We start from the raw sequence: 27805 nt of genomic DNA on the forward strand, positions 1-27805 counted from the left end.
TCAAAATTCTGGGAATTCGGAAAATACAAGGACTTGAAACAAATTCTTAGAATTGGAACCTAAGCTGGGTAAAATGTCGTCTTACAAGGATTTCTTTGAGTCCTTCGATGTTTCAGCTTGGCAGCCTACGACTAACAATAGAGCACGATACACGCATAGTGAATTAGGGCATTTCTCCATCGACGGAGAGAGGTATTTCTTGCACAACAAATCTAAACTCGGCACTTTGAATCTTCCTCAGGACTGCAGAAGTCTCGATATAGATTTGAATACGGGATTTGAACAATGGAGAGATCTACCTAACGTGCAACAACACCTGGATTCCATGTTGTACTGGATTTTACTTAACAAGGAATCCTTGATGGTACCAGGTGATATCCGGTCTAGCAACGGAGGAGACAGGTATAGCGCTTAACCCTCCAGTCTCAATACGACTAAATCCTGGTTATTTTCTTCACCCGTAGTTTAAACGGACCACCTTCGGTATTTTAAAACGTGACTTTTCAGAGTAAAATCCCTGGGCCAGGGATTGGATTTACTCACCCACCGAGGGATTTCCACTAGGGAGGTGAATTTTTGTAATTTTTCCCACTGGGTAGCTGTTCTCAGCTGGACGACTTACAACATAACGAAATTTAAAACCTGCAATTCAAAGATTTCACTTGTCCGTCACAAATGTTTCTGCAGGTCAGAAACTCACAAACCCATCGTCGATCTTAAAAGTTCTACGCGCAAAAACAGGGTCGAGAAACTTCCACCAACAGATCACGCACTATTGTAGAGTCAAACTTTTAAAGTGATCAACAACGAAAGTTGCAGAATCCTTACAGTAATTGACTACATAAGCTTATGTAGGTGACTACATAAGTGCATTTTTTTACTTCACTAAGGAGCAGCCATGACATTAAAGTGCATTTTTACCTTTCACTCCCCCGCCATGAAAGCTGTCCTTTTATACACTACTTCAACTCAACTATAATACAATGTTACTAGTAGATGGTCCAGCATAGGGCTGGTGGAATGCCAGATGGACCTTATTTGTTTTCTCAAACTTAAACTTAGTGTTGTTTAGCTCGAACAGTGACCAAGGCAACTTCAAGCGTCTGTGTTAATATAGCACGTTAGCTCGGCAAAGCTCGGTGTCTCATCAGAGAAAAACATCGTCTTGTCACGGTGAAACTACTTTGGAACGCGGCGGGATCGGGATGACGCGTCCAAAGCAAGCGGGATGGCGGGATGAAGGAAAAATTGCTGGCGGGAAGCGGGATTTACAAATTCTATTTTACACCCTATTAGAAGTCAAAACTTTTGATTTTAATTTCTTCCCTTCAAACTGTTAAAACAATTAGAATCGCTTCCGTCTAATATAAACTGACAGAAGAAAAAGTTCAAATATCAAGTCACCCTTGAGTTGTCAGAATTCTACCCTAAACTACACTTAGCGTTTATCACTGTTACTTCGCCAGGCTTGATGTTGACTTCGTAACATCACGAGGAAATCTCGCGCGTATTCTAGACGTTCTGAATGGCAAAGACGGAAAGGGACGTAAATGGACTTTGTTGGCCACGCGCTTCAGAGGAACAGTCTACCTGAGCCACATTGAAGACGTCGATCGGGATTACCAACAGTCCGTTTTCTCCCGGAGGGTGTGTTACTGGGGAAAGAGGTTTGAAGTGGAAGTGACGGAGAACTGGGCACCAGCAACCTCGTTCCCAGGTTCTTCATCCGGGCCACTGCTTACAAACGAGGTTGAACGGCATGGTCCTCTCAAGGCCTACCCAGGATTCTTTTCAGTCGTGAGGTTTCAGCTGGAAAATCACAGAATTGCTCTGCGAGCAGAAGTTGATGCAGAAATGCAAGTAAGAGGTTTTGTTTTGTTATAGATTCAGAACTAGAGTTCACTTTGCCGGACGTTCGTGAGAGAAAACGCGATACAACATACATGTACTACGTCGTACTAGCTTCGAATACAGCATAACCCCACCCACAAGAATAAACACCCTCACGAACAGAAGGAACTTTGATTATTAGCCTTCGATCACTCGGTTTAGATTTCTGAGACAATTGAAGTTCATTTGCTAAATGAAGAGCTTGTGCTCTTTTGGCTTACTTCCGGTGATTCCACTGCCGGATGGGATCGGGAACTCCAGTAGTTGTTACGATTTAAGGTCATGTCAGTCTTAACCCACTTCGCCCATTTTTCATTTTGTATTTTTAGAGCTTAGATGAAGCGCAAAACCCACGTTCAAACTACGTGGAACTGAAGGTAACAACTGAAACAATTGTCCGTGCACCGTGGGCTTTCGAACGAAAGCGGTTGGTGCCCTGGTGGTGTCAATCAATCATTTCAGGCACGCCCCTCATTGTGTACGGCATCAGAGACTACGATGGTCACGTGACTAGCATTGACCACGTGAGAACTGACGACATTCCCGATCGAGTTGGTCGAGAAAATCTTGATCCAGAAAAATACTTGCTGTTCCTGAGCGATATACTCACTTGGATAAAGAGTATCGTCTGTTTAGAGGACGTGACATCGGTGTACGCATTTCAGTGGGATCCAAACGCGCCTGGCAGAGGCGTGACAGCTAACGCGTTGTTGCGTGACGCCGGAAACACATTTTTGCATGAATGGTACGTGCGTGAGATGGAAGATTACTTCGCGCTGGCGGGTGAGCAGCGGCAAAGGAAAGGAGTGGAAAGAGCAATGGAGGATGAAAAGCAAAGAAAGGGTGAAAAAATTAAAATGAAAGGAATTCGTAAACGCATGGAGGAATCGTGGCCAAGAACGAAATCCTCTCGCGAGCCGGATGTTCGTATTGAGAAGCCACCTGCACGAGGACAGGATGTAAGATACACTCGCTCTAGATCGCCAGGTTTCCATAATGCCACTGACCGCGGGACAACAACATTTAAAATTCGTGATTCAGAGGATGAAGAACGCTACTCGAGGAAGGAATCATTTGGAAGTGAAAGGTACAAGAGAGAGCACCCGCGCCCTGCATCGCCAGGTTTTCATAACGACAGTGACCGCGGGAGAACAACATCAGAAATCCGTGATTTAGAGGATGAACAACGCCACTTAACGACGCAATCATTTGGAAGTGAAGGGTACAAGAGAGAGCACCCGCACCCTAGATCCCTAGGTTGTCACAATGCCAGTGACCGCGAGGGAATAACATCAGAAATTCGTCATTTAGTGGATGAAGAACCCTGCACAACGAGGGAATCATTTCGAAGTGAAAGGTACAAGAGAGAGCACCCGCGTACTACATCGCCAGGTTTTCATAATACCAGTGAACGGGGGAGAACAACATCAGAAATTCGCAATCCAGCAGATGAAAAACGCTACTCAAGTAAGAAATCATTTGGAAGTGAAGGGTACCCGCGTCCCAGCGCAACAAGAGAAGACAATGAGAGACGACCTTTGCTATATGAAGACCAGTTTGATCGTGATCGAACAAGCCCTCGCGTTTATGATCAACGGCCAGAGCTTTACTCTAGTCGAAGTAGCAGAGACAAGAGTGGCAAAACAAGGAGGTATGAAAGAAGGCGACATGGAGATCAAGTCCAACAGCAAGCGAGGGCGCGGTCGAGAAAAACCTTTAACGAGTCGCGTTCCCAGAGGTTTAGTGAAAGAGATTATCCTTCGTCCACTGACCGGATGCCCACCAAACGAGTTAAACGCGATGCAGAGTATGAAATTCGTGGAATACGTCACCAGGACTCCACTAGATAGATACAATGACCCACACTGGAACTGAAAAGGAAACTAAAACTACAGTACCCGCTACCATCTTAACTACCTTGACACAATTGCACCAAATCCAAAAAAAAAAAGCCTGTAAAATAAGTAGAAGTAACATGTCAAAGCATTGATCACGTTTTGACGGACACGTCTTTAAGAATGCGCTACGCAGGAACGGAACAGAAAATATATGCAGAACGTCAGGTTGGATTGAACTTGTTTAGTAGTTAGCTGAAGATGAACGAAGACATATTGAACAATTCAGCAAAGAAGTCTACTGATTGGATTCTTGCAGATATATACCAGATTTTTTGCGGATATTCCTTTAATAACCGCTCATCATGAGATATTTTTATAAGCACCCAAATTTTTCGACACAGATATCAGTTTCCTTTTTCGATACCCCTTTCCCCTCGCCACCCCCCCCCCCCCACCCCGTCCCTACATTAGACCTCTAATATAAGCCCACCAAAATAGGAAAGTCAAGATACATATGAAAACTTTTTTAAAGACGTACTTATTTCGGCATGACCTTTTTCAATTTTGTTGAACCAAATAGTGTAGATTAGCCAAAAAAAAAAAAATTCTTGTCTCTTTCGACTTCGTGTGATAGGAAAGAATTACGTTAGTTCCAACCGTTTGAGTTTTCGGAGATATAAGCACTATTCTGCTACTTTTAAGTCCGAAGCAAAATAAAGTTTATGTATGTATATGTACTATAATTAAAGATAGAGACCGTACGGACAGTTACTAGAGTTTCACGCACGAGGCGATCATCGGACTGTGCCGTTAGAGGTGGGTGGAATACAATTTAAACTAAAGCCCGGTTCATACGTCGAATTTCTGCCGTGTCGAATTCAATTCAATTACGTGCGGCAGAAATGCGACTGTCGGTTCATAAGTCGCACATGTGTCGAATTTAATTCAGAATTAATACTGTCGGGTGTGTCGGTCAGCGGAAAATGTTTTAAACGTAGAGTATTCAATATGGCGGACGGAGATACTGAGCCGGACGAAAGAATTTAATTTTGCGAAGAATTGTCAGCCAGTGGAATGAGACGGAGAAGGCTGACAATGCAGCAGTTTGTTTTGCAATATTTTCAGGTCGCATTGGGTCGAGAATAGCCAAGTTTCTTCTTTCTTTTTGACAGGACCAAATTTACGCCTGCTCGATACATTAACATAATGTATGAATTAGACTCGACACGGCAGAAATTCGACGTTTGAATCGGTGTCGCATTTCTGTCGGATAATGCGACAAAACCAGTCGAACGTGCGGCAGAAATGCGGCAGCCGATTCAGACGTCGAATTTCTGTCGAATTTAATTCGTTGAATTGAATTCGACACGGCAGAAATGCGACGTATGAACCGGGCCTAAGCTCATGGAGGACGGTTGGAGCGATCTTGTTTTTGATTGGCCGCGTAGAACTTGTTTTCGTGTCTGCACTTGGTAACAAGTTCAGATCTTTTGTTCAGGAGAGTAGATCTGTCAGCTGATAGTATGCAGAGCTTTTCTGTCAGACAAATTGCAGCGTGACGGGTTTCCCTTGTAAGACTGAGCTTGCTCGCGTGATAATCGGGACCACTTGATCGAAAAGTCGGTGTTATTGTCTTTCAGGTCCCAGATATACTTTGATAGTACAGTGTCGTGTGAATGCTTGCGATGTTTGAAAGGTAGCTTATAGTTATTGTACCGAGATTTGAAATTATGCTCAGTCATGCCAATGTAAACCTTCGTTTCGCCAGGTGTTGTAGCGACAGTCGCTTTGTAGAGAGGCATCCACCATCAAGAGGGCAAAGGTCTTTATTTCTGCAGTTGCACGACTTATTGGACTCGACGTGAGTGCCGTCCTTAGCGAGAATTTTTGAGTAGTGGCTCTTGATGATGTTTGCCATGTTGTTAGTGCAGCTGTAGCTGATCTTCACATTATTAAATACCTTGTGCAATATGTGTGACCTAGGGAAATGTTTATCAAGTAAGTGGAGGAACGATCTCGCAATATTCGTCTGGACATTCTCACTGTGCGGCGGGTTGAACCAAATGATGTTTCGTGGTCTGTTCCTGCGTCTGTGATCCGTCCGGTTATCATCCCTCACATATTGCAGACTCTCACGATAGCCAAGATAAGCCTGAGATTCTGGTATCCACTATACATCAATGCGAAGTCCAACCACCCACCTTCCATAATCAAGCATCTACCGGCAACGATTAGTACCAGAATCTCAGGCTTATGGAACAGGAACAGACCAAGAAACATCATTTGGTTCAACCCGCCGTACCGTGAGAATGTCCAGACGAATATTGCGAGATCGTTCCTCCAGTTAGTTGATAAACATTTCCCTAGGTCACACATATTGCATAAGGTATTTAATAGGAATAATGTGAAGATCAGCTACAGCTGCACTAACAACATGGCAAACATCATCAAGAGCCACAACTCAAAAATTCTCGCTAAGGACGGCACTCACGTAGAGTCCAATAAGTCGTGCAACTGCAGAAATAAAGACCTTTGCCCTCTTGATGGTGGATGCCTTGTCAACAATGTCGTCTACAAAGCGACTGTCTCTACAACACCTGGCGAAACGAAGGTTTACATTGGCATGACTGAGCATAATTTCAAATCTCGGTACAATAACCATAAGCTACCTTTCAAACATCGCAAGCATTCACACGACACTGTACTATCAAAGTATATCTGGGACCTGAAAGACAATAACACCGACTTTTCGATCAAGTGGTCCCGATTATCACGCGAGCAAGCTCTTACAAGGGAAACCCGTCACGCTGCAATTTGTGACTGACGGAAAGCTCTGCATACTATCAGCTGACAGATCTACTCTCTTGAACAAAAGATCTGAACTTGTTACCAAGTGCAGACACGAAAACAAGTTCTACGCGGCCAATCAAAAACAAGATCGCTCCAACCGTCCTCCATGAGCTTAGTTTAAATTGTTTTCCACCCACCTCTTACGGCACAGTCTGATGATCGCTTCGTGCGTGAAACTCGAGTAACTGTCCGTACGGTCTCTATCTTTAATTATAGTATTCCGCGCTGCATGTATTTGCATCGAGCACTTCTACGATTGTGTGAAACCTTTTACATTTTTCTGTATGTATATGTATGTATGTATCAACCTCAAAGACTTCACTCTGAGCATTTCACTCTGTAAAATTATGTGTTGGTGCACACTGTTATTTCTCTCAGTATTTCGAATCGAGAGTACCAGCATTTTCCAACAGTAAGCGTCGATTTGGCATGGTAAAATAGGTCAGGTGTAAATTAAAAATGTACCGGGTAGTTTAATAAAATGCTGAAAGACAACACCCACACATGTATGCACTGCGGACCTATCTTTTGGACACAAACGAGATTTTCACTATTTTCAGGTATCCCGACACTTCCAGTTGTGTTCTTTAAATTAACGCCCAAAGTACAAGGCAAACGATTGGTATTATTTTAACGAGTTTGTGAAAACGTCTTCTTCACGAGTTCGCGAACATTTGTATTCCGACCGTAAACCTCACAGCCTTAAGAATTTAAAGGATTCTGAATCATGTCAGATGGTCGGTTAAAAACGCTAAAATATGTCTATGGAACAATAGGCGATAAAAGTTAAAAAAAACTTCATGTGAATGGTATGCATAGCTGTAAAAAAAATAAATAATAAAATTATAATTATAAGCTAAAAAAAGGTGAGAATTATGGTTTACAGACTGATAAACCACGCGGGATGTTGGAAGAACACGAGAAGAATTCGTAAATCACGAACTGCAGGCGAGTGATCTACGAATTCTTCGAGTGTTCTTCCAACATCCCAAGTGGTTTATCATGCCTCTAAACCATAGAAAGTTGTGGTCTATTGCTTTTATATAATAATGCAGAAGACACGTACGCGAAATTTCCATGAGTTTACTGGCACAATAAACCATAGCTGATTGACCAATCAGAGCGCGCGCATTCATCTAATTATCATGTAAAAGGTGTTCACTCTTACATATAACTGACGGTTATCCACTCAGATTAAACGATTCAGTTAAAAAGATAACTCGTGGGAGTGAAATTGCAATTTCTCGAGTATTTTCAAATGCAAAGACGCGAACAGTGCTAAAAGCACTCTGCTGATAATAATTGACAAAAGAATTAGCCCAGATTGGCAAAAACTAGACTTTATCGGACCGGTGTTACCAAGTTCACAAAAGAACCCGGCGAACTTCAAAGACAGCTATATTTCTTCCCACTCAATATTGAACACGGAATTAGGAATTTTGCATATGGTGCTGTCTATTTTTTCCTTCTAAAAATTGGCTATACTGAATTATGTAAGCTGTAAGCTAAGTTACTAGCTAGAACTTAATTCTGTGCGCTGAATTAGCTTTAAGTTACTTTGATACAAGTTTAATATAAAGCTGTAAATGTATACCTTAATTTGATTTAATTTTGACAGACTCAAGATGCATGGCATAAATCATGTTGAATTTCTCTATATAAATTAAAGTTATACCGTGTTTTCAAATGTTTAATTTTCCGAAAACAGTTATGTCACATTACATTCAATTCAAGTGATATTATCACAGTGCTAACTAGATCTGTCAATTTCCACCAAGCTGCAATTAATGCGGCTTATGCAGTCGTGCATAGTCGTGCATTGCCAATGCGAAGGGAACCACCTTACCTAATCAATGCTAAGAAAACCAGAAATTCATTTCAAAGGCAAACAGCTGTTGATTTCAAATTTGTTTTTTTTTTTTAGTTCGAAAGCAAAGGTGATCTTAATTGACAGCGAAACTCTCAACTCTGTCACGCAGATAATCTTGAGTGAGTCAAAAAAGACGACGTATTGAAGAGAGCCCGGAAGAGTTTAATAGCACTAAAGTCAAGGTGATACGGATTTTCGCCAACCTAATCTTGACAAATTGATAACTGTACCTGCTGCCGGGATCGAGAAATACCAAGGTACGTTTGTTGAAACGTAACGAATCTTGTGTACAGCACAGTATCTTAAGTAGTAAAATCACCCTTCATAACAGAAGTGTATGCAATGATCGATTTTGGTCTTCGCGTTTTGACAAACTACTGAGTTCAGCCCGCCGCCAAAAAAATATTTATCTCAAACACAAAAAGTTCATTATTTTAACAAGTCTTGATGAAACCTGTCGAGTGTTGCCGTCCCCAAAGCATTTCAACGTGTTTTTAATGACAAGATGTTAGGGATGTAGATTCTAAACACATCAACTCAAGGCTCCGTTTAAGGTTTCATGTTATGAGCACGACAAACTAAGAAAGTAATTTCAAAAAAGCAGATGAATGATTTTTTTAGCGATCAGAAAGCGATTCATCTACTTCCCTACAAAACATGGCAGACTTTTGTTCTAACGCGAGAAAAATTAAATCCAAGAAAGCAATGTTTTTCGGGAGCTTAATGATTGACAAATTTGAATATGTCGTTACCACTTGTAAGGTCTTCAGTTCAAAACAGAAAAACTGATATTTATAGAAGTTATGCAATTAAAATCAATATTTAGCCTTTTGGTTTTATTGCCAAAACATTCGTTAAATGATCGACTCAATTATTGGAAGAACACGACCGAAATTGATTTCATCACGTATTTAGGTGAAAAGTTTTCTTCGATTATTCACAAATAGGTTTAGTTTTTGGTCTGCGAGCCCCATCTGTTGTTCATTAGAACTGGTAACTTTTTCCGATCCGATTAGTAAAACTCGACGACAATCTCTTCTTGAAAGGTTATATGACATCATTTCAGCAAAAACATTCGGCCAAAGGTGCGTGTAGCCGAAATCTTGTGCTGAAATTTTGATGTGTTAAAAAAAAAAGCAGTGCGCGTAGTTACAAATCACTCAAACGATCGACCCAGCTGTAACAACGGTGTATGTAATATATCAAACACATAAGACCGTGTTTGACCACACTTCAAAACAACGAGAAGAGTGTTGAAAATACGACGCGTAGCGGAGTATTTTTGAGTTTCGAGGTGTATGGAAATGTGATCAAGTACTGTCTCAATCGAAACTAAAACTAAGGAGAAAACAGAGCATGCAATAAAATCATAATATTCTATGCTAATTAAGATCAGATATCCAAACACCGTCATGGTAATGAATTATTAATGAGTTTAAGAAATGATTACCGTATCCACATTCAGTTTAAGGGGGGTCCGTCTTAACTATCAATTTGTCGATGACTTTGTTGTTGAAAACCAGACCTCCTAAGGATAAGCTTAAGCTTGCACAGGTTTGTTCCATTGAAGACTCCTGAAAAAGTTTCAAATCATGGCCATATTTGACCAGTCACGTGCCAGAACAGAAAAAACCCTAAAGTTTAAAAGGCATCTAAATCCGAATATTTAAATCAGTGTTAATAGATTAAGAACGTCCAGGTGCTTAATGCTAAGCATGAGTTTTATGAAACTCGCGATCGCATTATCATAATTATGAGATATATAAACACCCGTAATGACAGACTTTCTACTGTAGCTTTCCTCTTTTACGGGTAAATAGTAATTCCATGCGTACGATTATAAAGAAGGCTAAGTTATTTCTGATTCATAAGAAAAATCGGAACTTTTCCTCTTTTCTTCCAAGTTTTAGGGATTTAAAAAGTCTAACGCGCGGTTTTGGACTGGCACTATTTACGCACGCGAAATCATTTCTTTTTTTTAAAAGCAAACGTTCCTTCACATAAAATTCACTATTTAGCACCTCAAAATGCTCAAAATTAGCTTTTTCCTATAGTTAAGAAGGACCCCCCCCCCCCTTAACGGACGTACTGGAGATAGAAACAGGCCAACCAAACCTTAGAAGCTGCAAGATGTACTAGTCTAAGTAAAAATGAAACACAGAAAAACACACAAAAATGACAAAAAAGCTTTCCGTACAGTCATAAAGAGCTATTTTCTAATCAGTTATCGCACTTCCTGGAATATGAAGGCCTTGGAAGAATGCTACACGTACAAACTATGCGGTTAATTCACTCGGCTGTACAGGCCATGAAGCTAGGTATACACACAACGATACAAGCCAGGCCGGGAATCTATAGCTAGCCAGTCAAAGTTTCCGGTTTGAAACCAGTCGGTATACTAAAGCCTTGTCCAAACGGGAAATGTTTGTCGATAAAACACGATCAAAAATTGTTCGGTGACCAAACGTTTTCCCGTTTGAACACTTTGCTTGAAATTGTTGGATCGTGTTTGATAAAATTTGAACGACGTCAAACATTTGTTGAAACATTGCCAAACATTTTACTCGTTTAAATGTATTTAATATCGTTTGGCCAGTCAGTGCACCATCATGTTTGGTCACTAAACAATGTTTGATCGCGTTTGGTCGCCAAACATTTTCGTTTGGACAAGGCTTAAAACTTATTTCCTGTATTGAAACTCACATAGAAATACTACTGAAATATAGCCAGACAGTGACAAAAACTCCAACCAGCGCCCCCTCCCTCGCGCCCCCCTCCCCTACCCCGCCAAAACACCAAACTGTTAGCATGACTGAGTATTCCACGCGTGTAACGCTTGAAATAACACCAATCAGCTCGCAGGTACAATAATTAATGTGTGCGTTTCAAAAATCAAATGTTGATCGGTTCTCAATAAAATACCAATTGTTTCATTAGGGGAATTGTCTTTTAAAAAAGTGTCCATTCTATTCTTAGGAATCAGCATCTATAATGAATTTGCTTATCAATGAAACATTCCTTAATGCTACCAACGGAGGTTTAAACGACTCATTGAGAAACGGCACAGTTTCCACACACGAACAATCTTCGGGCTGCCTGCCTTCATGGATTCTCGATGCAATGGGCGTCCAGGCAGTGTACGTTAGCGATATTGTGCTAACGGTTGTCCACATTCCGTCCGCCATCTTTGCATTCCTGTCTAATCTGGCTGTCATAGTAGCCATCATCCGCACCCCCTCACTTCATGTCCCTGTCAACGTGTTGCTGTGTGGCCTGGCCACTGCTGATTGTCTCACAGGCCTGGTTGTGCAGCCCGTGTACGCGTCATGGCGCTTTTTGTTGCATCACCTGAGAGACCCCTGCAGTTTGGTCCATCTGTACCAGACCAGCAAGTCGCTTCCGTTCTTGGTCGTTGGCTGTACGTTCTTAAATCTGGGAATAACCAGCGTCGACAGATTTTATGCAGTTTCCAAACCCTTCGCCTACAGAACAGTAGTCACATTTCAAGGTATGTCCTTCCAAAGTCTCTTGGTTCTTCACAATTCTTTTGATGACGCGGTCGTCTAATGTTTAGAGATGTCCAAGTCCGAACCCTGGCCGGGGTCATTATGGTACGTTTTTATACTCTCATCTCCTGAGCCTGTTTGTCCGCGGGATCTTGGCAACATAAAGGGCAGCTATGAACCCTTGTCAGGGTTTGATTGGGAGGATGTTTGGACTAAGATTCACTAATTCAACGCTGGTTATCCAATGATTTAGTCTCTTACTAAAACCATTCGATCTCAAGACAGATTTTAACAAAGAGAATTCAAAAGACAGGTGGAATTTTCGGACCGCTAAATTTGTCTTTCTTTAGGGATGACTGATCGAAAGTTTTCCCCGTGAGCCAATTTTAACTGAACTTCGTGAAGGTCTGTAGGAGATTGGTTAGACGGTTTGTTGTCGGAGGCTCAACCAGCATTGAATTAGTGAAAAACTTAGTCCAAGAACTACCCAATCAGATCAAGTATCCAGAGGCAACTTTTGCATAACTAACACATTTAGAACTGATAGGTAAATATATATGGCCGACAAAATGTATACTCTTATAAATTGCCCACTTACAGATCGTATTCTGTACAGATGAAGTTTATTACCCTATTACCCTATCAGTCTACAACTTTTGATTAATTTAAAAATTCTGATGTTTGTAAAGAGAGGCAAAAGGAACGCCCTTATACATTAGATGGGCTTATATCTGGGGGGGGGGGGCTAGTAACCGGGGGGGGGGGCTTTAACGTGGGATTTTACGGTATTCGATAACCGTGATAGTTGATTTGATTGCCACGATCCTTATGACTCGAGGCACAATTTAACCGTATACCTTCTGCTCAACCTCAATATTGACTTAACAAAAGTGGTGTAATGTCTCTGTCAACAGGTATGGTGAAGATCGTGGTGGGTGCGTGGGTCCTTTGGTTCATTTACGTTTCTCTCATGGAGACTGTGGTCCCAAGCACGTTGTACGATTCGATGGAAAATGCCACTTTGGCCTCACTGATTATCATCCCAACGGCAGGTCACGTGCTAACCTTCCTTGCTGTGCGCCGCAGCAGCAGAAACGTCCTGGGCCTCACTCACAATCGACAGCATGCGACCCTCTTTAACAGAGAGAAAAAGGCGGCTGCAAGCATGGCTGTCTACACTGTAGTTACGTTAGCCTCGTTGGTACCTCTGATGATCCTTCTGAACTTCGGAGACAGCGTCGTTGCTGGAAATCTGCTGTTTCCTTGGGCGTCTACAATAACAACGCTCGTGTCCTCCATCAATCCTGTTATTCAAATTCAGAGGAACGCTGCCTTAAGGGAAGCCCTCAAGAATCAGTTTAATTACCTGTAACTTTTCGGCAAGCTGCTTTCATAACAGGAAAGAAGTGAAGTCAATAAAAGTTAATCTGGCCAACGTCTTTTGTGTTCACTTGTGTGCGGGCATTTTTTTTACTTTTTCTCGATAAACGTTTAACGCTAAAACAAAATAAACTTTAAACACTCTACTCTTACTTGTTTGAAGTAAAGTAGTAATGAAAAGTGAGCACAACCGCGCAAGTCCTTCGCCGTCGCTGTTCCGCGTTCCACGACAGATCTAAGCCAATCTTTTCGTGACATGAGTCAAACCTTTCAGAGCATCCACGTCACCGTCACGTTACGTACGACCGAACGGCCGTTTGAGATTAACACTTTCGCCGACCAACAAATAAACCGGAATATTTTAAATAATCTGAGTTATTTGAACTAACAGTTACAGGCAGCCATTAACACTTTCCCTGATCAACAAATTAACCAGACGTTTTAACAACCATTTTAATTTGGGTTATTTGAACTAACAGTTCAATTTTTAGCCCAACACTCGCAGTTACATAAAACGTTGTCCTAGAGATGTCAGACGATATAAGCGCCTGCAAAACAGCAAAACTTGTTAGCAGATGATCGACCAATCCCTAATTAGCATAATCTGCTCCGCCACTACAACCCGTAGCTACGCTATTCACGGGTTAAAAGAATGTGAAAACAAGCAAAACATAAAACAACAACAACAACAAACACACACACACACAAAGAAGGGTGAGGCCAACATTTGATATCTGAACCAAACAAGCTTGGTCAATAAACATCTTATGTTTTTCCAAACATGATGAAACATTTTATCAGCGCGCATAACCGGAAGAGATGAAAAGTTACCAACCTCTTAAAGGTGGCTCAAAACAGTTTCCAGTAGTTAGATTTTGATGGGTCGTTGCAACCACTCTTTATCACTTGATGCTACAATCATGATGTTAAAAAAACTGCCCAATCATTGGTGAACACGTTGTGATCATTTTCATGACACAACAGGTTACCATAGCAACAGTATGTCCTGCCAAAAACACCTTAAATTACAGCTTTAGGAGCTTACAATTTAAAAACGGCACGGTGAAATTTTTTGATATTATCAAATTTTGACTAAGCATGATAAGACGCAGATTTTGGCAAAGTTTAAAAATTCTGTACAAGGGGTTCAGAGCCGAAGTTTTCAAAACTTTAATTTACACAAATTCCTCAAAAATACGTTTTCCTTTATTGAAGAGTCCGCTTACAAACCAACATAGTAATAGTTAGTCAATAAACATCTTATGTTTATAGTAAACAACATAGTAACGGCTGCATTCGCATCTATCATCCTGTTTAAAAGACAACCTTACGCACTTTTTTTGTTTCTAATACATTTTCAGGCCCTGCACTGACATGCAATGGTTATTTCGATATTCTTTGTCGACGTTTTTACTCATTTCGGGCACTGCTATTTGATTCAGTGCATCCAGGAAGTTTATGTTCTGTGAATAAACTTAATAGAGTTATTATATTAGATCCGTTGATTTGTAGTCCGTAGTGCATTTGAACGTTTCCAGGATGTACTCTTGAAGTTAAAACCACTGGGCAGATTAAGTTGTTTAGTTTAGTTGCCGTCGATGTAGTTTTGCAAGGCCGTACGTAAGGCCGCCACGCCAAAGTCAACGTCTTCCTTCGTTATACACATGGGTGGCTTGATTCGAAGAGTCTAAAATTGAAAGTAGTGAGAACAGTGTTGAAAACTGAACAACGGGGTGAGATTTACAATAAAGACAGATAACCCCACACAACCCATCCGCATCAAACTTATCTGGGACTTGTGAGACACACGTGGAAGCTGCGCCCGAGGAAAAGAAAAGCTTAACAAAGGTTTAAATTTTCCCGCATATTGAAGTAATACCCACTCCGAAAGAAGAAGAGAAGGGAAGGGAAGGGAAGAAACGAAAGGCCCTTTTCACAGTGGACTGATCAATCTTGCATTACAGCGAAATTCAACGTGGACACGAAGCAATTTCGGACAGAAACTACACGAGTCCACGTCCGAAGTGCTCTTGCGTTCATGATGGATTTTCACGACAACAGAGCTTTTAGAAAACGCTCTTCAAACTGTAGGAATTTGAAAATGCGGGCTTATATTTTCGTGTGGACGGAAAACATTTTGAAAGCGGAGTTTTCCGAAAACGATGGCGTCACGAAAATCACGCGATTTCCCTGCTTGAGTTTTCGTCGAAAACAAGTCCAAAATGACCGGTGATTGCTGCGTTATAAAATTCTCCGGCGTAGTGTTTTGATGCGTTTTCAGAGTGAATCCTCCGTTTTCAAATTCCTCCGGTGTAGTGTGGACGGGGGCGTCATGTGACGGGAGTGCCAAAGGATTTAATACTTACATTTCCATACAGTCCTCCCTTGCCCATAAGCACTCCCATGTCTTTGATGTCCTCCCAAATTGGCACAAACTTCTCGGGCGGCAACGGTGTCTTCGACTCCTAAGTTTCAAATCAAGAAATCGTCATATTATATGGCCCTTCTGATATGGCTAACTCAAGATGGGCAAAATGAACCGAATCCTGCGCTGTGATTGTCTACCCGAGCGGGCAAGATGGCGCTATATTGCCCGCTCGGGATTACTCGCTGTGTCCCACAAGAAAATAGTGTTCCCTTTCCATAAAGAAGATCCTTTATTGACCAACAACGGAGGACAGATGTCCTTGGGACGGTTCCAGGAATCCTTTCAAATTGGTGCGTTTTACTCTCGCCATCATTATTATGACCCTGGATCCAACTTAATTTCCCGCCCCCCCCCCCCCCCCTTAACGTCCCCCTTCCTCCCCCAGGCAGGGTCGGAAAGCTCCTATCAAACATTGACACTTATTTAGCTTGGCTAACGTCTGTCCAACGCTCCCAGTTCAAAATTGTTTGGGGGGGGGGGGGGGGGAAGGGGGAATTAGAGTGGATTTTTATCGTATCGCGTTCACTGTCCCCACACTTTCAACCCATATTGAAGCTTGTTAGGTCAAGATGGCTGGATATTGGCCTCGTTCTTTTTTACGAGTTTGCCTCTCGGTCCATAAACACGCAAAAAAAAAAAAAAAAAATTGGCCAATATCTAGCCACCTTGACCTCAAGATTAGTCAATAACCCATATCTACCGGGTGTGGACTGATTTCCCAGATTGCTTGGTATATGCTTTCAGTTTTGCCACTTTTGTTAACTTTGCATAATGCATGTAGTTCTGAGAAATTAGTTCTTGATCATTGCATTGTACTAACAGATTCAGTCAGGACTGTAGCCTGAAATAAAATATGACTGAGGCAATCTCCATGGTTAAATTCTCTTTCTAGGTATTTAGCTTGTTCATGATGACTGCCTTTAAACACAACCCTGGAATCACGAAAAAAGTGGCTGAGGCAAAGTCAAAGTGCTTCGGTTTGCCTCATACTGGCTACGTCCGGCAATAAAGAACATGCGCAGTACTATCAAAGGACAGGTTATAAACAGCTATGTAGCAAGTAACTTACTTTATCTGTGACAAACTCAACGCCAATCATCAAACCCTTGCCTCTGACGTCACCAACTATATCCGGGAACTCTTTCTTGACTTTGAGTAACTCTTGTAGAAAGTAGGTGCCGACCACCTCAGAGTTCTTTTGAGTGCCATCTGCATCAATGGTCTGGAAAAACAAAAACAAAACTAGATGTCGGTAAACAAAGAGCAGGACAACATAAACAAATTTAGGCTCACTTTAGGGGTTAGGGTTTAAGTTGGGGTCACCATTTAAACAACTTTGCTGTCAAGGGAAAAATTGGAGCCACTAAAAAACGGTCTGCATGTTACCTGGTCCAATCACCCGGTGGCGGGAAATCTGAAAAGTTCATGTGGTCAATTACAGTTTTCTGTCCAATCAGATTTCGACTTAGTAAAATGGACCAATCGATAGAAGACATCTGCCGACGGCAACCAAGCGGCGGGAAATGTGAAAATCTTACGCAGCCATTAGCAAAAAGAAATCTAAAGTTGGCCTGGCACAGTTACGATATATTCACAGTTCTACAGTACCTCTAATACAGCTTTTCCAACCGCTGAAGCAATAGGATTTCCACCGTAGGTGTTGAAATGAATGGCTTGCGCAAAGCTCTGGGCAATTTCTGCGGAATATGAAAAAAGAACACGAAAAATTCAACGCATCTAAGAAAAACAGCGTTCACAATGCTTGTATACCATTTTTTCACGGAGAAACTGGTTCGTCAACGGTTTGTGCAATTTGGAAATTTTGGACTACCTTTCAAGACGTTCCGTGTATTTCGAAAATTTTCCGTTTGATCGAGCCAAAATTGTCTTACCATTTACTTTCTGACCGAAATTTCAGAACATTTTTGGGTGAATGGTAAGCAAATAATGTATTCAATGGTACTGAAAAAATACAAGAAATCACTTCAAGTAAAGATGGTGTTTTACCTGGTGTCGTTACCACAGCTGCCAGTGGAAACCCGTTTCCAATGCCTTTGGCCATCGTCACTAAGAGTAAAATGCATCAGGGAATGGATAAGAGTAACGCACAAAAACAAAAACAAACAAACAAACAAGCAAACACAAAATGCTCTGAAGCCAAGGGTCTACCGTAGTGGTCATTGGTCAGAAGTATTGGTGAAAGAGCTAAACTATGCAAGATCAAAACAAAAAATGCTATACGTGTACTCGTTCAAAGATACTAAAAGCAGAACTTGCCTATCAAACAGCTATCGGAATAATTTATTTATTAATGGCATACCGATGTCTGGAACAACTTCTTGAGTTTCGAAACCCCAGTAATGGCTTCCAAGACGACCGAATCCTGTTTGAACCTGTAAATATACAGCAATAACATTAATACATGTAGTTGTTCATGCTGATGTATAGTCTGAGTGAAGATTCACACGTTACCTCATCTGATATACACACGCCGCCTCTCTCACGTATTAGCTCGTATGCGCCCTTTAGAAATCCCTTGGGAAGGTGAACTGACCCGCCGACACCCTAAAAGAAAAGCTTAACACATCATGGACAGAACCAAATAATTAAAAGAAAAAGATTCTTTTCAGTGCAGACTGTACTTACCTGAATGGGTTCGGCGATGAAGCCTGCGACCTTCTTACTGGTGGAGTGAACCAAGACATCTTTCAGTTGATCAACATACATCTTGGATGCCATACATTGACCTTTAACGATACACGTACACGATACAGTTAAATTTCAACTGCAAGCTGTGTCGCAAACGGAAAGATTTTGACGGGAAGACAGCTCTGCATAAACTTTGCCGCAAGCCAACGGATATAGAGAGGTTTTCCAGCCTTTTCATGGGCCGCTACGTAAACACAAGACAAAGTTCCTTTTCTAATTTCAGCCGAAGGTAGAACTTTGGGATTCCCCTAAACTTTCTCGACTATTTTGCCGCTGGCTGTTTGCTACAAGAATTAAGAATTGACTGTACGCCAACAAGATTTAAATGAAAACCGGGTTATCAGGCATGGAGAGAGCGAACAATGTAATTGTTTAAGTACAAATCACCCACACTTCGAAAACGCAAAGAAGAGGCCGCCAATTCATTAACAACCGCACACTTAATTTCTGGGCTACGCCCTCTTCAACTATATATCACGCGATAGAAGTCTTGAGCTCAGCATAGAAATACGCGCGTATTTTCTTTGGCTGATTCTAAACTAAATTGCATTACTCACTACCATTAACCATTTGTCAGGTTTTTACAAACAATTCCAAATTACCTGCAGCGCAGTTACAAGTCCTGTCCGTCTACGGAAACAAGAACAAAAACAAAAAGCGGATATAAAATTTGGACCCACAAAATACCGAGCTGATATCAGAAAGCAACCAGGAACATGCAATGTGGGGTGTAGTAACTTTACTTACCTGTGCTACCGAGTCACGGCAGTTCGCGCCACCCCACGGTCCTTGATAAACATCTGGATTCATAGTCTAAAGAGCGAATTGTTTGAAAACGTTAAATCTAAGTAGATGAAAAGTTTCACACGCCCTCGGCAATAATTTGTATGGGTAATCGTATGAATGCGAGCGCAATTAAGGATGTACACTACAAGCGATATTTGAAAATTCTCTTAAAATTGTACCAGCCTTTAGGCGAGTGCAAGTTGAAAGAATTTTCTAATATCACGAGTACATGTAGCATGAACATGTTTCTCCACAAGGGTATGGAAAGCCCAAAGTATTTTAAAAATGCCTTAAATTACACCATGATTAGCTATCCGCTATTTGGCAATAAAGTGTTGGTGCTGGGGACAAAAGGAGTACAATTTGGTTTAAACCTTAAACCTTGGAACATATGAAACATCGATATCCTGCTAAACTGTGCTGCAAGATTTCTCAGGGCCCATCCTGCGAGCAGAGTCTCCTTCAATCTCCCAAGAAAAATCATGAAGATTCTTGTATTTTGTGTATTTGTAGTACAGAAAATTTTTCTAAGAAGATCGATGGAGATTCTGCCTGCAGGGCACATACTGTAAGGTCTTGTTGTGACACTGTATGTATGACAGTGCTCTTTTTGTTTGTGGGCAAAATAGAACTAAATGTAGTTGAATCACTCAGACGATAAGAAAAGTGCATTATTTTACCTGGTAAAACCCAAATCCTAATGGTACATTAAGTTTCCAAGTGTTGTGGGCTAATATTCCCAGTGTGCCTGGACTGGCACCATGATATGCATTTCTATAACAAAAATAATACAGCTGTAAGTTAAAAGAATAGTTTTGTGTCTGTGCTGTGTGTAAGAATGTAAGTTAGGATAATCAACCCAGGAGGTATAAGAAATTATCTTGATTGATGTGGTACCAGTGTGTGTCTGAGGAATGAATACCCACTTGGGTGCAAAGCACCTGGATACATGACACTGAGTTGATTTCAATAGCATTCTGGCCTTAATTTACAGGATGGTTTTTACAAGCACACAAGCATAAGCGTAAGCCAACATACACAGATGCGGTAAGGTGCTGTTAGAAGTAGAGCCTTTTGTCAGGAAATTTTACTAACAAAAGGAGCTACTTATCAACATCTTACTGCATCTGCATATGCCGCCTTATGCTTCAGCTTATGTGCTAGTGAAAACCAGGCTTACCTGAGAGAGAGGAAATCAAAGTTTCCAGTGTGAGCTCTTGCCATCAGTATGGCCATGTCATTAGCTTCTGAGCCACTGTTTACAAAGTAACATACCTGAATAACAAGAAAATGTGTGCAGTTTTGCTCAGATTAAAGTTAGGAAAGTACCATCCGTAAGACAAATGGTGTTTACCAGAGCAAACTTCAGATTAAGATTGTACAATGCATACAAGTAACTATGCGCTAATTACACTAAATTTCTAACAAAAAGACATCAGTGGCATGAAAATCAGTCTGGAATTAAGAGTGAAATGAACATCGAAGTGATTGTGCATGCACAACTGTAACACACAGTAATTTAATTAAATCTTAATTGCCACAAAAGTTAATTAAAATATTTTCAGTTTTTTTCTCATTAGTAATAATCCACATCAAATAGGTTGATGAGATTCAAAAATGCCCATAGATACATGTAGATACTGCACCTGTACCGGTAGAATGTAGCCCACATTCAGTTCCTACCTAATGACTAGCTAGTTAGCTATCTCCCTGATCCACTTTCATTTTTAAATTAATATCTTCCTTACATTGACCCAAGAGCCTACAATAAACAATGAAGAGGTCAAAGAGTTTAATAGCATTAATTCAATTAAAGACATTTGCTGCTAAAGGTGTAATTATTAACATTTAATTTCCTTTTAATTAACAATAAGGACAGTGAATGCAACACATTAAGTTCCAAATAACCCTGTCTGAGTAGCTACATGTATTCACTAACATTTGATCAAACACAATCACAATTGATGCCAGTTGTTCAAGACTATTGGCTACACATCCACAAGTATATTATCAATAATCATTTTTAATTAATAAACCAATAATTTAAGAGAACAGGAAATACAAGAACATTACATGCAACTGAATTAAATTCAAATACATGTACTTAAATAATGCATTGATCAACAATCTTTAAATCGTTGCTCCAATCATGAGATGGTTGCTTTTTATCACATTTATTATTAATAGCGACCTTCCCTGGCTTTGAATTTGCAAATATTTCAGTTTATTCTCTGTCACTTTTTTTTTCTACCTTTAGCTTTCCAGGGAGTTTTGAAGCCATTAGTTCTGCATATTCATGAATGGTTGGATGGTAATAGATGTTTGTTGTGTGCCACAAGTTACTGAGTTGTTTCTTAGCAGCTTCTGTCACATATCTGCAAAGATAATTTTAAAAAAATTAAACAATGACTCTAGAAGATGATCAATTGTGATCTTTTCACAGCTTTTAAAAACTTTAAAATTCTTCTTTCAAGCATTTAATTCATGAAGTTAGGCACGGAACCACAGACAGCAAGAATGCAGACAGTAAGAATTTAATAGATAATACGTTCAATCATGTAAAAAAAAGAGTGGATTTCACGTCAGTGCCTCAAGTACAATGAATACATGTAAATTTTCATGTCTGCCTTTTATTATGCACTAAGTGACTGGCTTTTGAAGTTCAATAATATATACTCTTGCCACTTTGTCAGGCAAGTGTTTAATCAGAAGTAAAACCAAAACTACTTTGTGACTTCCCTTGCTCACACATTCTCCCCTGTCTCAGGTTAGATACATAAATTCCATATTCCCTTCCAGTTTTGATTGGTTCACTAGATCGTCTCAAGGTCCCCTAGGTAATTGGCCAGGGTGACTACTTTTGTGTTGATTTCAGACCACTCAATTGAAATCTGCTCTATGATATCACAACATGATCACCATAACACACTTTTATAGGAACTTTGCTTGTATCTCCCTGCAAAACCCTCTAAATAAAATATAGTTGTACAAAAAAATAGGCTGGTTAACAAAGAGCAGGACAATGTAAACAAATTTAGGCTAAGTTTAGGGGTTAGGGTTTAAGTTAGGGTCACCATTTAAACAACTTTGCTGTCAAGGAAAAAATGGGAGGGTAACCTGAAAACACTGAGCCCCAGTCCGCGGACCCCCACTACGGACCGGGTCCATGGACTACCTATGGACCAGTCCATGGACTTCCCTTACGGACCCCCTCTACGGACCACCCCACAAAATATAATAAAAATAATAAATAAATATTTCAGTTACGGGTTGTCTAATAGATTACTCGTGACGGTGAAATTTCGAACATTACATTGTGCAAATGGGCAGACCTGGATTCAGGCTCGGGTGCAATTTATACAATTACACATTGCCATTTCCTTTGCTGTGGCCATAAAGTATACGAAAGATTTATTATTTTTGGACTATTTAAGGGTGATCTGTAGAGGGGGTCCGTAGGGGTAGTCTATGGACCAGTCCGTAGGGTAGTCCGCGGACCTGGTTCGTTGTGGGGGTTTGCGGACCGGGGATCAGTGTTTTCGGGTTACCCAAAATGGGAGCCACTAAAATACCGTCTGTACAATGTACATAAATGATCAGAACTTACGGATGACAGTGCCCCACACTGACAGTCACAATACCAGCAAACAAATCCAGGTATCTTCTACCATCACTGTCCCACAGCCACTGCATGTGACCCTAGATCATAAAAATAACAGAAATGCCGAATGGCCATTATAGAAAATCTTTACTGCTTGACAGCTGCAGCTAAGGGAACAACTGCATACATGTGAGATGATGCATTGTGAGGTCTAACCACTTGTAACAGACACAATTGAGAGAATAGACTGAAGTGTTATTGTAGGCAACTAGGATCACTATAACTGGCCACTTATAAATGGAAGGTGCCACTTACTTCCAGAATGTTAATCTACCAGTGGAGGTTTAATTGACTGTACTAGTACCATATCCCACTTTACGGAGTAAAGGAAAGAGAAGCAAAGAAAAAAAAGCAAAGAAAAGGAAAGAAAGAAAAGGAAATTAGAAAAGAGAAGAAAAAAAAGATAAAAGAAAAGAGAAGCAAACCGAAGAGCTGTAAAAGCAAAGAAAAGGGAAGAAAAGAAAAAAAGAAAAAACAAAGAAAAGAAAAGAAAAGGCCAACCGACAAGCTTGGACCAGTTTGAAAGTGAATGATACGCGAGTTGATCCACCCTGAACAAATCACACCTGTAAGTTATTCCATTTCTGCTGAACGCACTTGGGGAGTATGTATGTAAAGTAAAGTAAAGTATGTATGTATGTATGTATGTATGTATGTATGTATGTATGTATGTATGTATGTATGTATGTATGTATGTATGTATGTATGTATGTATGTATGTGGTTAGACACAACAGATAAAGCTGGACATGTTTGTGCATACATGTACCTTGCAAATGAACACTGGATTCTTGTAGTATGAAAACAAAGCAGGATTTAGATTGTTTTTCCTGACCTCCTTGGCATGTTCAAATGAAATCCCCTGATAAATGATCAGAATTGAAAAAGTAAAATAAACATTTCAATAAAACAACATAGTTACTAACCCTGATCTGTAAATTAAACTGGAACAACTATCTTCATTTTTGAAAAGGTTTGTTGAGCAGAAGGAAACTAGGTTACTTACTCCCAGAATAAATAATTAGCACATTTGACTTGGAAACAGTTGGCAAGTACATCATTAAGCACTTAATTCACTGTGCCCAAGGGAAATAGTGAGTTTTGTTTTCCCAAGACCCTCAATGTTCCCTGTGGCAAAGCCGAGGGCAACATTGAGTGCGAGGGGAAACAAAACTAACTGTTTGCCATGGGGCCAGACATTACATGTAAGTGTTTTGTGATACCTCTCAACTCAAATATAGGAAAGCAAAAATAATTTACTTGAAGCCGGCAGGCGCAACAAATTTGCTACGGTTTCAAGGTGCACGACCTGATCACGCGTGAGTCGAAAGTTCAAGTTTTTGTTTCCCTAAGGAGTTAGTAAGTTATGTTCACCGTAGGGAGTTAGTGAGTTTCTAATCGGAAAACGTATTTGAGTTGGGAGGTATATAACAAATACATTTAATTATCTATAGAGTTATGAACCACGCATTAGGGAGATATGTTGACACACCTGGTATGGTTCAGGTTTATAGTCACATGGTGGCATTTCCAACCCAGGATCCAAACGTGCTGTCTTTTGCAGCAAGGGTCCTGAAGCAAATCACTGATTACAAGCTTGGTACAAAGATGCATGAATATAAAAGAAAAACTTCCTGCCTGCCTTACCTTACTTAATATAACTAAGTGAAACATGAAAACGCACGTGAGTAATTATTGAGAAAAAGAGATTTTTTAATAAAAGTTAATAAACCACCACGGTGTCATAATCCCGAAAAGGAATGGACTCCTCAGCGACCTTTTCATGGCAAACAGCTTAATCCAGAGATCCTATATCAAATACTTTCAATTTTAGATTTCATGTCCGTCAAGAGTGCCTCCTTGTAATCATGCTTCAGCAATTGCTCCTTGGTTTCTTTCTGTTTTGTTGTACATCACTTTCCTTCTGTTTTGCCCATTATTGTTGTCCACCGGCCTAAAATGCATGCGCCTAAAATGTCACTGTGACACTATCGCTTTTCCGCGAAGTATCAGTTTGCGTATTGTGAATGCTTGGGGTTCTGTTATTTCATGGGCTGACGTCTTTTTTGAGTTGACATATCCCCCTGGGAAGCCATGACATGTTCATCAATCTTTAAAGGGCAAAAACACGCACTCATTTTTTGAGAGAATCCATCCTCTTTAAATGAGTAATGGGGTATGTAGAATTGACAGTTTTCCGTGAAAATTGGCCAAAACATTCACTGATAGACAAGGAGCAAAGGGTGTTGGCAAATTCTTTTATTTTAAATACTTTTCTCATGGCGGCCTCTAACGCAACATGTTACGTGGATTTTTCGATAGTGGAACTTGACAGATTTATAAAAAGATAACCTACAGAAATACAAGAAAATGCTGACACCTTTTGGGAGATTGATGTTTTGTGATTAACACAGCACAGTTTTTTTGCATCAACAATCGCATTTGATACACAATTAATTTGCTGGAATACCAGTTGGTCATTTTGGCATTAACGGCTTCTGCTGCCTTAGGAAAGCAATGGGCAAAACAGAAAATAACTTTATCGAATATTTCGACATTTCATAACCTTTCTATTTATATATAGTTTGAGAGGGTTTCCTTGAAAACAGTGTGCGTACGAATTCTTTTCTGGAGGACATCCGTGAAGGTTTGGAGTAACCTTAATGACACAAATTACATTAGTTAGAAAAGTATAACTTTTGTGACAAAATTCATCCAAATTTATATGTACACATCAGGCTACATAGAAAGCTGGTGCATGCATGCTCCTTTCCTGAACACTATATGGCTTCTAATCTAGTTTAGAATGGGTATATAGGCAAAAAATTAAAGTGACTTATTTTTTAAATTTTAATACAAGTTCACTGCCCCTCCCCCCCCCCCCGGGGGGAGGGGTACTCCCACAGAAAAGTTGGGTGGGGTGTGTGGCCCACTGCCCAAAACCCTTACCCTATTTATGACCAAAATCTGCGATTTTGCTACAGCTGGCACAGTTACCCTAAACTTTTGTTGATGTTCTTATTGACAATGATGAAAAAGTAGCTTCGTCCAAGAAACATACCCAATTCAAGACTATCTAGAGTGCTAAAACCATACCCTATTTAAGACCAAAATGGCCAAAATCGATAACCTATTTATGACCAAAACGGCTGAAAAACCCTACCCTTTGGGGCCACACATACGTATATAGCCCATATACATGTAAGGGAGTACACCCCCGCTCCCCCAGGTGCTTGCGCACCACATCCCAGAACATCAAGTTTCCCAAAATACTTTTGCAATATCGCAAAATTAAGTTATAAAGAAATTTTGCACAACAAGGCATCTTTTGAACAAACTAGACAATTCTTGTATCTTGAATTGGGACAAAGGGCTTTTGGCGGACCAGGCTGTGTATCTGGCCAGATTCCAAGAGGGGTTCCAATGTGCATGTACCATCTACATGTACCTCCAGCATGTACAGGCTGGAGAAAAGCACTTGAGCAAGTTGAATGTAATCAGTCACTAAAACAAGCTAAAAGCAATGCTGCTTCTAAAGCAGTAGACCTCATTACGTGACCAGTGTAATGAAAATTAGCAAAAGATAGCAAGGTCACATCATTCTGTGCCAACAACTGTCAGGGGGGGGGGACCCTGCCATATATGGGCTATATAGGTATGTGCCGCTGTGAAGGGTATGGTTTTCAAGCAGTTTACTCTAGGATAGGGTATATCACTCAGAGTGTTTGGATCTAGAATAGGGTATAATTTTTCACAAAACTGACTAGTTGGTCGAAGATTTTATCTAGACTAAGGAAACCAGGAATTGCCACTCAAAAATATAAAAAAATCAAATCAGCAAGTTGAAACTTATGCAAATCAGCCTCAACAGTGTCGATAGATTGGGGGATTTGGGGAAATTACTATAGTATAGGGTAGCAAAATTCAGCTGAACTAGCTCTAGTATAGGCTAAGGGTTCCAGGGTCCCAGCGGCACATCCCCACCCAGGAATTCCCAAAGTACACCCCCCCCCCCCCCGGGCAACTGTCTTTTTGTTGCTGTTGTGGTTGTATTGTCGTTGTTATATTTCTGGAGGAAAGCACAGCCTTTCCTGTTTAGTTTTTTGATGTATGTACAAGCATGCTGCATATAAAAAATGAAAAATGAAACATGTAAAAATGGGCACTGTTTCTCGTGACGCGTCGAGCGAGTCCGGGAACCAGACAGCTAGCGCTTTCAAAATTCTCCGTATCTGGCTGTCCGTGTACTTAAGCCTATATACCTCAAGCACAAGCCACGTCAATTATAGATAACCTTCAACAGTTATTTCTGCAATTATTCGGACCACTATCAATATCACAACGATCTGTCTCCAGAGACAAGACAAGCCTGCAGTTCAGAACTGCGCAATCCCAGAGCGAGGGCTAGCAAAGATAACGTTAGCAATTTACAACCTTTTTCTAAGCCGTTGATCGGTAAATGAAAACACAAAAAAGTACCTGAAGAAGATTTAAAACTCCTGCGGACATATTGAAGCCCCAGTGATGTAGTGCGAGGTTGGAATTGGCTCAAAACTGCACGCTTTGAAAACATGGTCCGTGCTGTCCGTGCACGAAACTTGTCCCAAGTGGAAAAGACTGCCCACTTTTTGTAATTTACCTGAAATGTCCAGAAGTCGTCACACAATCTACGCGTTTGTGAGAACGTCGCGTCACGATGCAAATTTCAGAAAAAGTAGATTTTTCACTGGCAGACCATGGTGTGTTTCAGGGATGTTTTTGACTACTAATTACAGATTTATTGCCGCGATTAAGCTAGGTTTGCAGCGTGACCTCCTGCTGACTCCTGCCGACTCTGAACTGCTGATATACAGTAGCCCGGGGGAGGGGGGAAAGGTCGGGGACGTCG

General features: G+C 40.7%; 3 protein-coding genes across 3 annotated transcripts; 2 read left to right on the plus strand and 1 right to left on the minus strand.

Moving 5' to 3' along the window:
• The first annotated feature begins 11 nt into the window (after positions 1–11).
• On the plus strand, positions 12–7079 carry LOC110063854 (uncharacterized). Its single transcript, XM_020770849.2, has 3 exons — positions 12–402; positions 1467–1860; positions 2220–7079. The coding sequence occupies exons 1-3, from the start codon at positions 74–76 to the stop codon at positions 3738–3740; spliced, it is 2244 nt and encodes a 747-aa protein (XP_020626508.1). The 5' UTR covers positions 12–73; the 3' UTR covers positions 3741–7079.
• Positions 7080–11428: 4349 nt separating this feature from the next.
• Positions 11429–13389, plus strand: LOC110063993 (trace amine-associated receptor 7f-like). The gene is made up of 2 exons (XM_020770996.2): positions 11429–11956; positions 12869–13389. Exons 1-2 carry the CDS (start codon positions 11440–11442, stop codon positions 13324–13326), a joined length of 975 nt encoding a protein of 324 aa, XP_020626655.1. The 5' UTR covers positions 11429–11439; the 3' UTR covers positions 13327–13389.
• Positions 13390–14518: 1129 nt separating this feature from the next.
• Positions 14519–27543, minus strand: LOC110063971 (alanine--glyoxylate aminotransferase 2, mitochondrial-like). The gene is made up of 17 exons (XM_020770968.2): positions 27397–27543; positions 24410–24489; positions 23687–23779; positions 22865–22956; positions 21509–21632; positions 20438–20532; positions 19938–20031; positions 19219–19284; positions 19074–19101; positions 18409–18509; positions 18235–18327; positions 18083–18155; positions 17770–17829; positions 17371–17459; positions 16832–16984; positions 15701–15799; positions 14519–15021 (listed from the first exon to the last, which is right to left on the minus strand). Exons 1-17 carry the CDS (start codon positions 27488–27490, stop codon positions 14920–14922), a joined length of 1536 nt encoding a protein of 511 aa, XP_020626627.1. The 5' UTR covers positions 27491–27543; the 3' UTR covers positions 14519–14919.
• Positions 27544–27805: the final 262 nt, after the last annotated feature.

This window comes from Orbicella faveolata, unplaced genomic scaffold, assembly GCF_042242905.1.
Source record: "Orbicella faveolata isolate gen_17 unplaced genomic scaffold, um_ofav_v1 contig_2, whole genome shotgun sequence".
Lineage (NCBI taxonomy): Eukaryota > Metazoa > Cnidaria > Anthozoa > Scleractinia > Merulinidae > Orbicella > Orbicella faveolata.